General features: G+C 46.6%; 1 protein-coding gene across 1 annotated transcript in view; it reads left to right on the top strand.

Moving 5' to 3' along the window:
• The first annotated feature begins 340 nt into the window (after positions 1-340).
• The window catches only part of WDR17 (WD repeat domain 17), a 148,783-nt gene continuing 136,643 nt past the window's right edge, over positions 341-12,480 (top strand). The window contains 1 exon segment of the mRNA XM_075347191.1: positions 341-495. Within this exon segment, the coding sequence (XP_075203306.1) occupies positions 445-495 (51 nt within the window). The 5' untranslated portion in view covers positions 341-444.

The raw sequence follows: 12,480 nt of genomic DNA, 5'->3' as shown, positions 1-12,480 counted from the left end.
CACCTGACAGGTTCCCTTTAACCCTTTATATACAAGCACAACTATATATCCTGGCATTCCTATGATTATTACTTGTTGCCTTGCTCAGTTGCTTTACCACTCCACATCCAGCAATTTTCAGTGTCAGCGCGAGGGGTTAAGTGGGTCCTTTAGCCCAGTCAATGCGTTTTTTTTAACATTTCAGCTGCAAATAATCTCAAGAAAGATGTAAAATGACATAAAAGAACAGAAGAATGAGAATGGAAAACAAGCACACAAAATGACACCTATTAAACCCTGCAGTTGCCAGGCTACTGCCAGTGTCTGTAAGTGCGGAGTGTGACACAATACTCCTGCTTTTCCTTCAGGAAGGCTGCGCTATCCTGTGAGCGGGCAGGGTACCTCCATCTCTTGCAGAGGAGAGCGCAGGATACAGCAGTCTTCTGGAAGCCGCTGCAGTCTGGAATGGACATGGAAATCCTCAAGTGGTTCACAAAATATGACACATATGAGAAGGTAGGCTTCTTCCTGTGGATGGCAGCGATGCAGCGAGGGTCTGCGCACATCAGGGGGGCAGATTCGGGCTCCGCTATAGACCGCTGCCTTTTCATTACGGCCTTTTAGTTTTAAAATTGGCTTCTATAAATAGCCGCAGACGAGGGCTCAGTTTACTGCCGGAGAAGCTGGTTGCAAAGCAGAAGGTTTTTTCCCCCTTCGCTTTCTTCCATCTCCGTGGAAACTGAAATAATCTTTGATATCAGCTGCGAATATTCTCCGGCTATCCTGGATAGGTTACCAGGCTCGCTTGTTATTCCTGCGAGGTATGTCATGTTCTAAAAAAAGCTGCAGCCATTGAATGATAAGACCTAGGTGACGGCCGGGATCACGCTGCTGGAAGGTGTCGCTTTTAATCTAGAATAAAGCACATTTGTACGGCATTACACTGCCATTTTGTCCAATTTGATCCGGTGAATGATGTTTCCAACAACTTACCATGTGCATGGAGGGGCCCGTCTGGAAATTGTGGTGTGTGAGTGGTGGCAGAAGTGAGGACGCTGCAGAGGGGACCTGTATCTGGAATATACATGTTCTGGTCTCTATGTATATGGCTCACAGACATCCATTGTGGCTCCTTAGGTGCTGGACCTGCAATCGTGCCTTCTGCATCCAACAGATCTACATTCAATCTGTTCAGATGTTAAGGGCCATCAGTTTTGGGGGCTTTGCTGAACGCTTCCTGAAATATTCTCATAATTAGTGGCACAGTGTTTGGCTGTTCACATAAACTTATTTTGGGTCCATGTACGTAATGGAAAGCACCTAGTGGCCGATTCATCAAGGTGCTTATGCCAGAAATCTGGTGGAAATTCCTTAGGTCACAATATTTTTGCACAAATTGGCACTTGCCCAAAAATATTATGACTTTTGGTGTTTACAAGCCAAACACAGCCAGCTACAGCAATATAGGCATGGCATGGGCACCATGAGGCGTGGTCATGTCTGCCCTTCCCATTTATCAAAAATTACCGCACTATACTCTAGAAATGGATGCAAACCCCAGGCTAGCATGAAGTTCTGGGGGAGGCGCGTGCTGGGAATCAGATAAGCCATAGGCAGCAATAGTGAATCAGGTCAGGGTACTGCAGCGAGCGCTTCATTAAGACTGGTGTGTGCTATGTCCATCTTAATGAATTATTGCCATAGACTTCCGGTAATTGTGGAAAAAATATAGCAGAGTGCTAATCAGGTCCAATTTACAGAGCAATCTACAGCATGGAAATGATGGTCTGCTCCTGCGCCCGGTGGAAGCAACGTAGGTTCATCAGTCGCAATCCGTCGTCCATACAAGTCTAGGGGAAGCTTTTCCAAACAGCGGATTGCGACTGAAGGAAAAAAACGCAAGTGTGAAAGTAGCCAAAGCCAAATACCAGAAAGTATCAAAAACAAAGCAACGTCATGTAAACCATGACCTACCAACAAAAGACAAAAACTACAAATTTAAAAAACCCCAAACAAAAAATGCTGTGAAAAAAAACAGAAGTAACCTAATAGGTGAAGAAATTCTACAACATCAGACATTCACCAAAAGCTGATCGTGGGAACGTAGTCTAAAGGTGGCTTTACACGCTACGAGATCGCTAAAGCGATGTCGTTGGGGTCACGAAATTTGTGACGCACATCCGGCCGCTTTAGCGATGTCATTGTGTGTGACACCTATTAGCGTTTTTGAATCGTCACAAAAACGTTCAAAATCGCTCATCGGTGACATCACCCCCTCTTCCCAATTATTGTTGCTCCTGCAGTAATGATGTTGTTTGTCGTTCCTGTGGCAGCACACATCGCTACGTGTGACACCGCAAGAACGAGGAACCTCACCTTACCTGCCTCCACCGGAAAAGGAAGAAGGAAGGGGGTGGGCGGGATGTTCCGGCCGCTCATCTCCTCCCCTCCTTTTCTATTGGGCGGCGGTTCAGTGACGCTGCTGTGACGTCGCTGTGACGCTGAACGAATCGCCCCCTTAGAAAGCGGTTCGCCGGTCATAGCGACATCGCAGAGCAGGTATGTGCGTGTGACGCTGCCGTAGCGATAATGTTCGCTACGGCAGCAATCACCACATATCGTGCCACCGACGGGGGCGGGTGCTATCGCACGCGACATCGCTAGCCGATGCTAGTGATGTCACAGTGTGTAAAGCGGCCTTTAGGGTTTGTGCCCACGATGTGGAGACACTGCATTCTAGACACAGTTTCTTCCCTCCTGTGGAGACGCGAGTGCTTTCCACAGGAGATGCACACTATCAGGGTTCTGTGGACTTTTGCTGTGGTTTCTGCACAGGAGATACAGCATTGCCGCAAGAATACATTGATATGCTGCGTCTAAAAGTAGCACAGTGGGCATGTGATTTCTATAAATCCAACCACTGTGCTTGTACTGTAGAACGCAGCGAAAATACTCGTGGGAACGTACTCTTAGTTGTGATTTTGTTCTGCAAACTCACACTGTCAACAAACTCGGACTTGGCGGACTCACCAAAGGTGAGGTAGGTGCCGCGCCACTCCTTACGAAAGCCCAGAGTACATCTCTGCCTCCTCTCCTCCGGCTCCTGATGCCGCACTTCTAGTGGTATTCTGTGACTGTCAGAACACTGCGAGTATGGTGTCCAGACAGAAGAAGAGGCGGCTGGTGATGAAGCGTACGGCAGTTGTAATGCCCATGTTGTGCCTGTCAGGACACAGTACAGGCTGTGCAGCCACCCAGGAGAAGCCATAGGACTAGTATGTACATGCTGTACCACCAGTCAGTGACTCAAACTGATCTAGGGTCTGATTATAAGGAAAACATGTCTGCTAACTCCTAAACTAATACAAATAAAAAAAGCAAAAATGCAAAGTATTACAAATTCAACTTAAAGGCTGATTCATGCAGATCTTATGTCTCAAACTTAAGCATCATGTACAGATATAACAAAGGTTATCCTGACTCCAATAACACATCACGGAGATATCAAGGCACAAAAAAGTGTAACTTCTTATTGGTCTATGGCTTTTCTTCAACCTTCTGTGACAGGTTATTATCAACATGGTGCTCAAGTGAGTCTGAGACATGATAACCTTTGCTACCTCTGTATGTCTTAGATGTTGTAAGTTCAAGCCCTGAGACCCACAATTGGGTCAGGAATTAATCTGAATGAAAATTGCCATTTCCAGCCCAACCGTGGGTCTCCCGGCCTGTGATAACACTATATTATTTCCTATGAGGTCAGATCAGGTCAGGAGACCCGCGGTCGGGCTGGAAATTACAGCCGTAACATCTATTGTGAAATACGACTTAGCCCCTAGGCTTCTTTCAGCTGAATGCGTTATGGAGAGGTTCGATGACCTGTCTGTGTGTGACCTAATTTAACACCGCACAGAATAATGGGATTCACTGAAGGCTACTGATGGCCCGGGCTGGCCACATCCTGACATGTAAAGGGGCATTGATGGAGCTGTATGAGGGCTTGGTTTTTGTGGAATCAGTTGATCTTCTCACTGGAAGCATTTTGGAATCCATAACACTTTTTGATAGTTTCTGAGGGAGAATGAAGTAAAACAACAATTCTGCCCGTTTAATTCTTGTTTTATGGTATCTGCATAGGGATTATATTACATTATTACATGGGTGTTAACAGTTTTGTGTCTTTTTGTTTTTTACATATTTGTTTTAATGTACACAATTGACTGTGATGTTGGTGACGTATTTCAGGAATGGTCCATATTTTTTATTTTTTCGTTGCTGTAGCAGGGCATATTTACGCCTCATACTGCCCTGAAACTGAATGTGTACCGCTTGTCACATCTCCCAACACAAACTATGGTTTTCAATTGTGCAGAGAAAAGGGGTGCTGCTTTCTAATCACGTTATCAGATAAAAATGTATTATAACGCTGTAGAAATAAATCCATCCACAGATATATACTCCCTACATACTGTACATGGACTCAGACTTGCTAAATGCGTGAACACATGCACATGTCATACAGGCACACATAATTCTGGCATACACATGTACAGTGACATCAGAAATGCATTCAGTGTCTATCCACAGGTTTAAAGGGAACCTGTCATCAGAAATTTCGCCCAAAAGCTAAAAGATTCCCCCTCTGCAGCTCCTGGGCTGCATTCTAGGAAGGTCCCTGTTATTATTGTGCCCCATGTGAGACCAAAATAAAGCCTTTATAAAGTTCTACCTTTTTGTATGCAGCTTCTGTAAATCTGTCACGGGGGCGGGCTCTCTGGCGTCCGTTATTCTGCCTCCTGGTCCTGTATGCCGCCCCCATCGCTCCTTTCCATATCTGATGCACCGCCCACTGCTCCAGCCATCCCCGCGCATGCCCAGTGCCAGTCTCACAGGACTGAGCAGTGTGACCGCTGGTGACATGTGCGCAGGCAAGTGATTATGGGCGGGACTGTGACTGTTATCAGCAAGTACCCGCCCATAATCTCGTGAGCGCGCAAACCTCTCCAGCATTCACACTGAGCTCAGTGTAGATGCTAGACTGTATGGGCTGCTTCCAGGGATGACGTCCCTTTGTCATGTGATAGGGGCGTGTTCAAAATACTATCACATGACAAAGGGACGTCATCCCTGGAAGCAGCCCATACAGTCTAGCATCTACACTGAGCTCAGTGTGAATGCTGGAGAGGTTTGCGCGCTCACGAGATTATGGGCGGGTACTTGCTGATAACAGTCACAGTCCCGCCCATAATCACTTGCCTGCGCACATGTCACCAGCGGTCACACTGCTCAGTCCTGTGAGACTGGCACTGGGCATGCGCGGGGATGGCTGGAGCAGTGGGCGGTGCATCAGATATGGAAAGGAGCGATGGGGGCGGCATACAGGACCAGGAGGCAGAATAACGGATGCCAGAGAGCCCGCCCCCGTGACAGATTTACAGAAGCTGCATACAAAAAGGTAGAACTTTATAAAGGCTTTATTTTGGTCTCACATGGGGCACAATAATAACAGGGACCTTCCTAGAATGCAGCCCAGGAGCTGCAGAGGGGGAATCTTTTAGCTTTTGGGCGAAATTTCTGATGACAGGTTCCCTTTAAATCATTAGTTTAGTGTTTCTAAAGGCTCAACACTATACAACCATAGTAAGATTCCTTAAAGGGATTGTTCACTACTAGACCACCCCCTTCTTATCAATTCCACTGTCCATCATAAAATGAAAAAAAAAAAAAAAAAAAAAAAAAATAAAACCTGCATTCTTACCTCTTGGTCTGGTGCTTTTTCTCCAATTGCAGCACCAAGTCCACCAGCTTTCATGTGACATGATTATGTCTTGTGACCACTGCAGCCAATTAACTTGTACTGAATGGCTGCAGCCCTTAGGCTGTGTCCGCACTTTGCGTTTTTACCTGCGTTTCAGCTGCGTTTTGAACTGCAGCGTTTTCATGCCAAAAGGCATGCGTTTTGATTTTCCAGCAAAGTCTATGGGAAATGGGGATTTCTTGTGCGCACTTCTCTGTTCAAAACGCTGCGTTTAATTTTCATAATTTTGGGCAAAAACTCAGCGTTCAAAGCAGCAGCATGTCAATTGTTTTTGCCATTTGGGCTGCGTTTTGCTAACATTGAAGTCAATGAGAAGTTGCAAAAAGCAAGCAGCATCAAAATTCCAGCGTTTTACATACTTTTTAGCTGCAGAAAGCATGCGTTTTGGAATACATAAACACATGCGTTTCTGACATCAAAATAATGGAATGATATGTCCCTTTACACACACATAGTCCGACAAATTAATGAAAAATATTAATTTATTGTTATTTTAGCCATATCTAATATATAAAGCTGAATGTGTGTATATATGTGTGTGTGTGTATGTATGTATGTATGTCCGGGATTGACATCTGCACCGTCGCAGCTATAGCCACAAAATTTTGCACACTCACACTTCTGGACCCCAAGAGCGTCATAGGCTATGTTTTGAGGGGAAATTTTAACCCCGCGCTTTAGTTATTCACCAAAAAACCTGCCTCCATTAAAGTGAATGGAGCTGGGAGCCACAGTGCAGCCAGAACTTCAGAAGAATGCGTAGCCACGCCTTTATATGGAGTGTTGGCGTGACAATGCAGCCAGGGAAAGAGACAGACACAGACAGGGAAAGAGACAGACACAGACAGGGAAAGAGGCAGACACAGACAGGCTAAGAAACAGACATAGACAGGGTAAGAGACAGACACAAAGAGACAGACACAGACAAAGAGACAGACTGACAGGGAAAGAGAGACAGGGAAAGAGAGGGAAAGAGAGAGACAGGTTTAGAGACAGACACAGGCAGGTAAAGAGACAGACACAGACAAAGAGACAGAGACAGACACAGGGAAACAGACAGGGAAAGAGAGGGAAAGAGACAGACAGGGAAAGAGAGGGAAAGAGACAGACAGGGAAAGAGAGAGAGAGAGACAGAGAGATATTTGCAGAGGGGGAGACAGACATTATAATTACATTTATATCTATTTGTTTTGTGGTTTTTGTGTGCAGAATACATTTTTGTTAATACATTCTATTTTGTTAACAGCATTTATTAACCCGGTTGAAGCTGGATAGTACAGCTAGTATAGTATAAAACCGCTATAATTATAATAAAACTATTTTCGTTATGATTTATTAAATTATATTTGTTTACTTTTTTCATAGTGTTTGTATGTTAAAACTTTATTTAGTAATGTGTTTGTAATCAAAACGCATCTGTCTTTAAGTAATGAAAAAGCATGTAAAAAGCGCTAAAAACGCGGCTAAAACGCGGTAAATACACACGCGTTTTTATCACGTTTTCGTGGTCAAAAGCAACTTTGGCAAATACCATTTCTGCCAGAGGATGCGTTTTCAACTGCAACTACCTCGACGCAAAGTGCGTACATAGCCTTACAATGCCATCAGAGTGGACTTCCTTTGTCACCCTATACTGAAGGCTGCAAACTAACAACATGAGTCCATAGTAGTGCCAGGAGACAGCGCTGGACCCAGGAGCAAGAGCTAAGTTTGAGGTTATTTTTATTTGCATCCTTGAGCATATGGGCAAATATTCTGTGAAACCGCCCCTCTACTCATGAAGTTTCATCACTGATATTTGAAGCAGGACCACAGATGTTTGTACACCTCCAGAGCTCACATTTATTAGACAACACCCCATATTAACCTTTTATCTACTATGTAACTACTCTAGAGCACTAACACTGCTGCCTTCCCAATGAACTCGTCTGCACCAACTTTCAAGGCTTCAAGGGTTCTCCCAAAAACAGAGGTTTTTTTTATCAATAGCTCTTGGAATAATAATAAGCTCCACAATTGGATGTGTTTACATTTTTTTTCCTGTGCTGAGATAATCATATATGTGTCCCTGCTATGTACTGTGTAATGGCCGTACGGGGACATGGTCTGATCATACCATATCTCCTGGGCTGTTCCCCTTGAGTGACATTGGCAGAGGGCGAACAGAAGCCACCAGGGATCCGCTTGTCCAACTAGTTTCCTGTGTGGTTCGGGCCTTGGCGGCTTTTGTCTGCAGTGTTTCAGAGGGTCGCTCACTCAGCCGTTGATTCTCTCATGCGAGAGAATCAGGCGAATTATGTTAATGACACTCTTATTAGAGCTTGAGCCAAGTGTCATTTAGGCCTCTTTCATACGTGAGTGATTCTGGTACGTATCTGACAGTTTTTATACGTACCAGAATCACGGACATACACCGACCCATTAAAATCAATGGGTCTGCGCACACATCAGTGATTTTTTCACTGACAGTGTCTTCCGTGCGGTGTACACGCGTGTCTGCAATTTCTGCAGAGAGACCTGTCCTTTTTTTTCTGGCATCACTGATGTCACACAGACCACACTATCGTGTGATCCATGAAACACGTACCAGAAAAACACGTACGTTGAAAATAAAAAGCTTTTTATACTTACCTTCTCCTGTGACGCTGTCTCTGGCCTCTGCTCTCTGCTGCTTCCTAGCTGGCTCATTATTCCTATGCATGTGCATTTATGCCGACCTGGGAGAAGTAGCTGCAGCAGTGAGAGACACAGCGGCCGGAGACGCCATCCAGGAGACTTCAGCACCACGGGCAGCAGGAGCGGGTACAGGTGAATTTACCTCCATGTGCTATCATTGATCACTGAGAGCACATGTAAAACCCACTTGTGTTGGGAATCATGGCACACGGAGGGACATATGCGTTTTTAACATGTCAGTGAAAAACGTCTGTGTTTATCACTGACGTGTGAAACAGGACTTACTGTGATCTGATTCTCTTGCATTATAGAAACACGTCACATGTGTGGAGAAGATGGAGAACTACATTTCTCCATTATCTCCATTGTCTGTGTCCACATAAATTGGACAGCAGTCTGATGACACCAGAGTGCAGCCTGATGTTTTGCACACACCCGTGGACTTGTATGGGTGCATGCTGTTTAATATAGACTGCCAATAGCAGCATGCAGCGTTTTGTTTTGTGTTTTCTCTCCCATGCCGAATCGGCGCTGATTACCACTGCCCCATCAATAATACTGGCACGAGTGCTATCTGATAAACATCGGGGAGCACTCAGCCGTGTAATATGCAGATATGAGAGAGCTCTATGACTGTTTTCGGTGAGATTATGACGCTGCGTATTTTCACTGCCTCAGAAACGCAGCATCATGAAGTTCCAGATAAGTAGATGGGATTTATAGAAATCTCATACCCATTATGGTTTTTTTTTTGTTTTTTTGTACTCACCGTAAACTGACCCGTGGAGCGTGCTTCAATTCCACAAAATGTCCATTTCTCTTGCTGTTTTTATACATTTCATTTCAGATTTTCCCCATAAACTTGCATTAGATGCAAAAAAAAAAACCAAAACACATGCACTTTGGAAATGTATGTAATCCTCAGATAGGTATATCAATAAAACCTTGACCAAGCCAAATACCAGGAAGGATAAAAAAACAAAGCGGCTTTGTTTAAAACATGACACACCAAAAAATGCAGTGTCAAAAACACGCTAACAATGCGTGTAAAAAAAACACATAAAAATGCATGTAAAGAAATGCACGTTACCTAATTTATATTATAGGTGCAGAAATTCTGCAACATGAAAACCTCACCAGACACTCATTGTGGGGGTGTAGCCTAATATATCTGGCCTGTGCATGATACATACTGCCTACAGATCGAGCAGCGTGTACCAGCTGTCAGGTTCCCCTTAAAGGGAACCTGTCACCAGATTTTTACCTATAAGGGCTCATGCGCACGTAACTGCAGAATATTCTGCAGCGATTTGTCAGCACATCTGCGCGTCAAATCGCTGAAGAAAGACTGCATAATGAATGCAGTTTTTTTGTTAAAAAAAGCCGATTTCATGCGCTCAGGATGCTGCGCTCAGGGTGCTGCCCCCACCATGGACAGAGTGAGAGCTGCATCCAGAACGCAGAAATAATTGACATGCTCATTTTATAAACGCACGGATTTGGGTCAAAATTTTAGCATCCAAATCGCTGCATTCATAAAAGCCACGTGCGCACGTCTCATGAACAATCTACATAGATTGTGCAGGGGACGCAGGACGCATGAATTTACGCTGCAGTGCAATACGCAGCGTAAATGCATGTCAGTACGCAACGTGTGCATGAGCCATTTAGCTAAAAGAATCACCTTCTGCAGCTCCTGGGCTGCATTTGTGATGCCCTGGCAAAACCAGGTAGTCACACAGAATAGGCCCCCGCATAACACCGCTCCCACACAGGGTTAAACCAGCCAGCAAAATCCTAGTCACCACCCTCAGGGAAGGACAGACACACCAGTGGGCCGGACCAGGCGGAAGGAGAACGCCCACCTAGGGGTCTGGAGAGCCAGGGGCCGGAAAACAGGCAGTAAGAGTCTAAGTTGAGTTGGAGTGAGGAGGTGAAGCTGACAGGTGTCAGGGTCGGAGCCCTGACACATTGGCTAGGTGGCAGACAGGGGTCAGCGCCAGCAGGAGACGGGAAGACGGCTTGGCAGATCCGAGGTGGACCGGGGCAGGGTTGTAGCCCGCTGGTACCGACACCGGAGAACCGACCCAGAAACCGTGCACACAAGGGAGTACTCAGACACTGAAGCCAGGACCGGCACCGACGGCCTAGCTATTTAACCGATTGAGGGCAGGATTCCAGGTCCTGTCCCAACCTAAGTCCCGAAAAGTAGACAACCACCCACAGAGAGGGATAGGGCATCCGCCAGGGCCCGGTAGATCTCACGGGTCAGCATCTGACGGGCACGGCTTCCAACCAGAGGACTGGGAGCGGACTCCCGCGTTACACACCGGGAAGTCTACATAAGAAAACACAAAGTGCAGAGGAAAGGGGCATTGACCATCAGCCCGTGTGGGGGACCAGATACACCTGTCTGCGGCAGCCAGCCACCATCACCTTGGTTTACCAGAAGACTTGTGTGATGGATTCAACAGTGAGTAACATTCCCGGCCTGACCGGGTGCGCCGGCCCCTGCAGCTATCATCCCCTGCACAGAGACATTGGGCCCCGGGGCATCCATCCCTGCCCACGGAGGGGTTAACATCCAGCTGCCAGCCCATCACCGCTGGGAGCCACACAGCAGCGGTGGTGCTACATCTCACCACACACCGAGGGTGGCGTCACAGACAGTTTTCGACAATCCCCGTACAAATACATCCCCCTTTTATTGGAAGTGTCTGCGTGACCCCCGGGTACGGTAGAGTCCCTCAAGCCATACTGCAGATCCGGATCCGAGCAGCACAGCTGCGGCACACATTCTATGAAGGTGCACCTTGGTCCTGACTACCCTTCCAGACCCCAAAAATAACTTTATAAAACTTGGCCGTTAGGTATGCTAATTACCTTGGTTGGCCAGATGGGTGGGCTCATTTTCTGCTCCTTTCCCCCCCTCCTGCCGCTGATCGCCGTCCTCCTTCTTTGATTGACAGCATGACGCCCTCCGTCATCCTCCTCATCGCATTTTCAAATCTTGCGCCTGTGCAGTTAGGTGGTGAGGTTGGCGCTGTGCATGACCTCAACAGCGCCATGCTCGTACCCGCCCATAATCTTGCACCTTCGCATTTAGCTCACTGTTTTCTGCTCTGCCCGCGATATGGCAGAGGGAACTGCTCCTGCGCGAGCAGACCTAACTGCACAGGCGCAAGATTTCAAAATGCAACGAGGAGTATGACGGAGGGCGTCATCCCGTCAATCAAGGAAAGAGGACGGCGATCAGCAAGAGGAGGGGGGAAAGGAGCAGAAAATGAGGCCGCCCATCTGGCCAACCAAGGTAATTAGCATACCTAACGGCCAAGTTTTATAAAGTTATTTTTGGGGTCTGGAAGGGGATTCTTTTAGTTTAATAGGTAAAAATCTGGTGACAGGTTCCCTTTAAGTCTAAGGGGCACTTTACACACAACGACATTGCAAGCCGATGCTTGCGACGTCGAGCACGATAGTCCCCGCCCCCGTCGCAGCAGCGATATCTTGTGATAGCTGCCGTAGCGAACATTATCACTACGCCAGCTTCACATGGACTCACCTGCCTTGCAACGTCGATCTGGCCGGCAACCCGCCTCCTTATTAAGGGGGTGGGTCGTGCGGCATCATAGCACGAGAGATGAGCGGGACGTAAACATCCCACCCACCTCGGTCCTTCTGCATAGCCGGTGTGAGCTGCAGGACGCAGGTAGGAGATGTTCCTCGCTCCTGCGACTTCACACATAGCGATGTGTGCTGCCGCAGGAACGAGGAACCTACCTGTACCTGTCACAGTCGCGTAATTATGGAATTCTCAGACACTACACCGATGATACGATTACGATGATTTTGCGCTCATTAATCGTATCATCTAGGATTTACAAACTACGATTTCGAGTGTGATGCCGGATGTGCGTCACTTTCGACATGACCCCTCCGACATCGCACCTGCGATGTCGTAGTGTGCAAAGTGCCCCTAACAAATAAAAATGCAATTTACACCACTG

Source organism: Anomaloglossus baeobatrachus, chromosome 1 (assembly GCF_048569485.1).
Source record: "Anomaloglossus baeobatrachus isolate aAnoBae1 chromosome 1, aAnoBae1.hap1, whole genome shotgun sequence".
NCBI classification, from domain to species: Eukaryota; Metazoa; Chordata; class Amphibia; order Anura; family Aromobatidae; genus Anomaloglossus; species Anomaloglossus baeobatrachus.
The sequence above is the reverse complement of the archived record's forward strand: the minus strand, read 5'-3'. Positions and strand labels throughout refer to the sequence as shown.